This window comes from Leucoraja erinacea, chromosome 36 (genome assembly GCF_028641065.1).
Source record: "Leucoraja erinacea ecotype New England chromosome 36, Leri_hhj_1, whole genome shotgun sequence".
NCBI lineage: Eukaryota > Metazoa > Chordata > Chondrichthyes > Rajiformes > Rajidae > Leucoraja > Leucoraja erinaceus.
Genome location: NC_073412.1, coordinates 2,215,507 through 2,218,006, shown reverse-complemented (window position 1 = coordinate 2,218,006; position 2,500 = coordinate 2,215,507). Strand labels below are relative to the sequence as shown.

The 2,500-nt window shown below is 52.0% G+C and overlaps 1 protein-coding gene across 2 annotated transcripts in view; it reads left to right on the top strand.

Annotated features, from left to right (window-relative positions):
• Nucleotides 1-2,500, top strand: part of loxl1 (lysyl oxidase-like 1) — a 109,804-nt gene that overhangs the window by 220 nt on the left and 107,084 nt on the right. For both annotated transcript variants that reach the window (XR_008726266.1, XM_055662917.1), the window contains exon 1: nucleotides 1-1,225. This exon is cut by the window's left edge and continues 220 nt beyond it. Coding sequence is in view for 1 of the 2 variants with exons in the window: in XM_055662917.1 (XP_055518892.1) it covers nucleotides 160-1,225 (1,066 nt within the window). In the remaining variant the exon portion in view is untranslated. The remainder of the gene's footprint in view (nucleotides 1,226-2,500) is intronic.

The window sequence follows — 2,500 nt, the reverse complement described above, 5'->3', positions numbered from 1 at the left end:
GGACTCTGAGTCCTCGTTGAAAAAGTTTGGATAAGTTCCTGCAACTTTTTTGTTGTTGCTTTCCGCTGCTTTTTGTGTGTGTGTGTGTGTGTGTGTGGTTTTGTTCTTGGGTGGACCTTTGTAGAAGTTTCTTGTTGCCTGTTTGAAGCAAAGGGGGAAATGGAGCGGTGGTTGGCGCTGGTGCTATCGTTGTTGCTGACACACACCTTGCCCGGAGTCGGGGGCCAGCAGACAGACCAAGGTGGCAATAGTGATCCCTGGAAGCAAATGATCCAATGGGAAAACAACGGGCGGGTCTACAGCCTCCTCAACACGGGCTCAGAGTACGTGCCCGCTGGCCGGGTGGCCGCACGGAGCAGCCCCAGGGTCTGGCTGGGAGGGGGCAGCGTAGGGCACCCGGGCAACAGGCAGAGCAGACCCGGTCGGCGACAGGTACCATCGCAGGCGGCCAGGGTCGGCTCGGACACGGTCAGAGGGCAGACCCGACACCCGTTCGGCTTTGGGCAAGTCCCCGACAACTGGAGGCAAGGGACATTCGGAGATCCCAGCAACACTCACAGATACCTCCAACCATCGCCCAGACAGGAGGCTGGTAGACCCAGACCCCGCCAGCCCACCTACCCAGAGCCCAGCTACCACCAAGTTCCCTACCCACGGTTCCCAGTTCCCTCCTACCCAAACCCCAGCCCCTACGACCCCAACCCCGAGTATGGACCTCCCAGGGGGTTTGACACTGCGGATGAGAGTCTACCCTACCGCCGGCTGCCCTTTGATAGCGCCGGGGGCTACCCCTACCAAGCAAGACCCAGGTATGGGGATTATGGGGATAGTTTGCACCCCTATAGAGCCCAGGGCCAGGGTCAGGTGCCCCAACAACCACCCGCCTACGATGGACTGGACAGAAGGTACATGCACAGCTTGTTCGATGAGAGTGATGGCCGGGCGGTTCCTGGAGGACAGGACACCTCGAGCCACTTGTCCTCCAGAAGCTCCGCCTTCCAGCCAGGGCCATCCCTGGACGCTGGCTATTCTAGGACGGGCCTGGTGGCCGAAGGTCCGCGCTCTGGGTTCTACTCCCAGCTCAGCCGCAATGTTGATCCCAGCCTTGAACAGTATCCACTGCCCAGGGCACCTCTACCCAATGGTGAGATGGAACAGGGACAACAGGCGCCTGGACCACGGGTGGCTTTGGGAAGTGTCTTCAGACCGGATCGGTCCAGCAGAGGTACACATTTCACTTTCATCATGTGGATATTTTTAAGGCAGAGATAGATAGATAGAATCTTGTGCAGCAAGGAACTGCAGATGCTGGTTTAAACCGAATATAGACACAAAATGCTGGAGTAACTCAAATTATAGGAAAGATGTCAACAAAATAGATAGAGTACAGAGGAGATTTACTAGAATGTTGCCTGGGTTTCAGCAACTAAGTTACAGAGAAAGTTAGGGCTTTATTCTCTGGAGCGCAGAAGGTTAAGGGGGGACTTGATAGAGGTCTTTACAATGATGAGAGGGATAGACCGAGTTGATGTGGACAAACTTTTCCCACTGAGAGTAGGGAAGATTCAAACAAGGGGACATGACATGAGAATTAAGGGAGAAAAGTTTAGGGGTAACGTGAGGGGGAACTTCTTTACTCAGAGAGTGGTGGCTGTGTGGAATGAGCTTCCAGTGGAAGTGGTGGAGGCAGGTTCGATTTTATCATTTAAAATTAAATTGGATAGGCATATGGACGGGAAAGGAATGGAGGGTTATGGTCTGAGCGCAGGTAGATGGGACTAGGTGAGAGTAAGTGTTCGGCACGGACTAGAAGGGCTGAGACGGCCTGTTTCTGTGCTGTAATTGTTATATGGTTATAACTCAGCGGGACAGGCAGCATCTCTGGCGAGAAGGAATGGGTGATGTTTCGGGTCGAGACCCTTCTTCAGACTGAGAGTCAGGGGAAAGGGAACCGAGAGATATAGATGGTGATGTAGTGAGATGTAGAAGAAATGAATAAAAGATTTGCAAAAAGGTAACGGTGATCAAGGAAACAGGCCAGTGTTATTCCTTCTCCCCATTGATGCTGCCTCACCCGCTGAGTTTCTCCAGCGTTGTAAATCTACCTTCGATTTTACCAGCATCTGCAGTTCTTTCTTAAACCTATTATTAGCTGTGTGCTAGGTGAGAACGAGAAGCTGGTGCAACTTGGGTGGGGGAGGGATGGAGAGAGAGGGAATGACGGGGTTACTTGAAGTTGGAGATATCAATATTCACACCACTGCCCAAGTGAAATATGAGATGCTGTTCCTCCAATTTGTGTTAAGTTTCATATCTGGTCTCGTTCTAACCTAGAAATGGCCAACACTGGCCTGTTCCTTTACCAGCGTTACTTTCCTGCATATCTTTCATTCCTTTGTACCGTATCTCTCTACATCCCCATCTATATCTCTTGTTTCTCTTTCCCCTGACTCTCAGTCTGAAGAAGGGTCTCGACCCAAAACGTCACCCATTCCTTCTC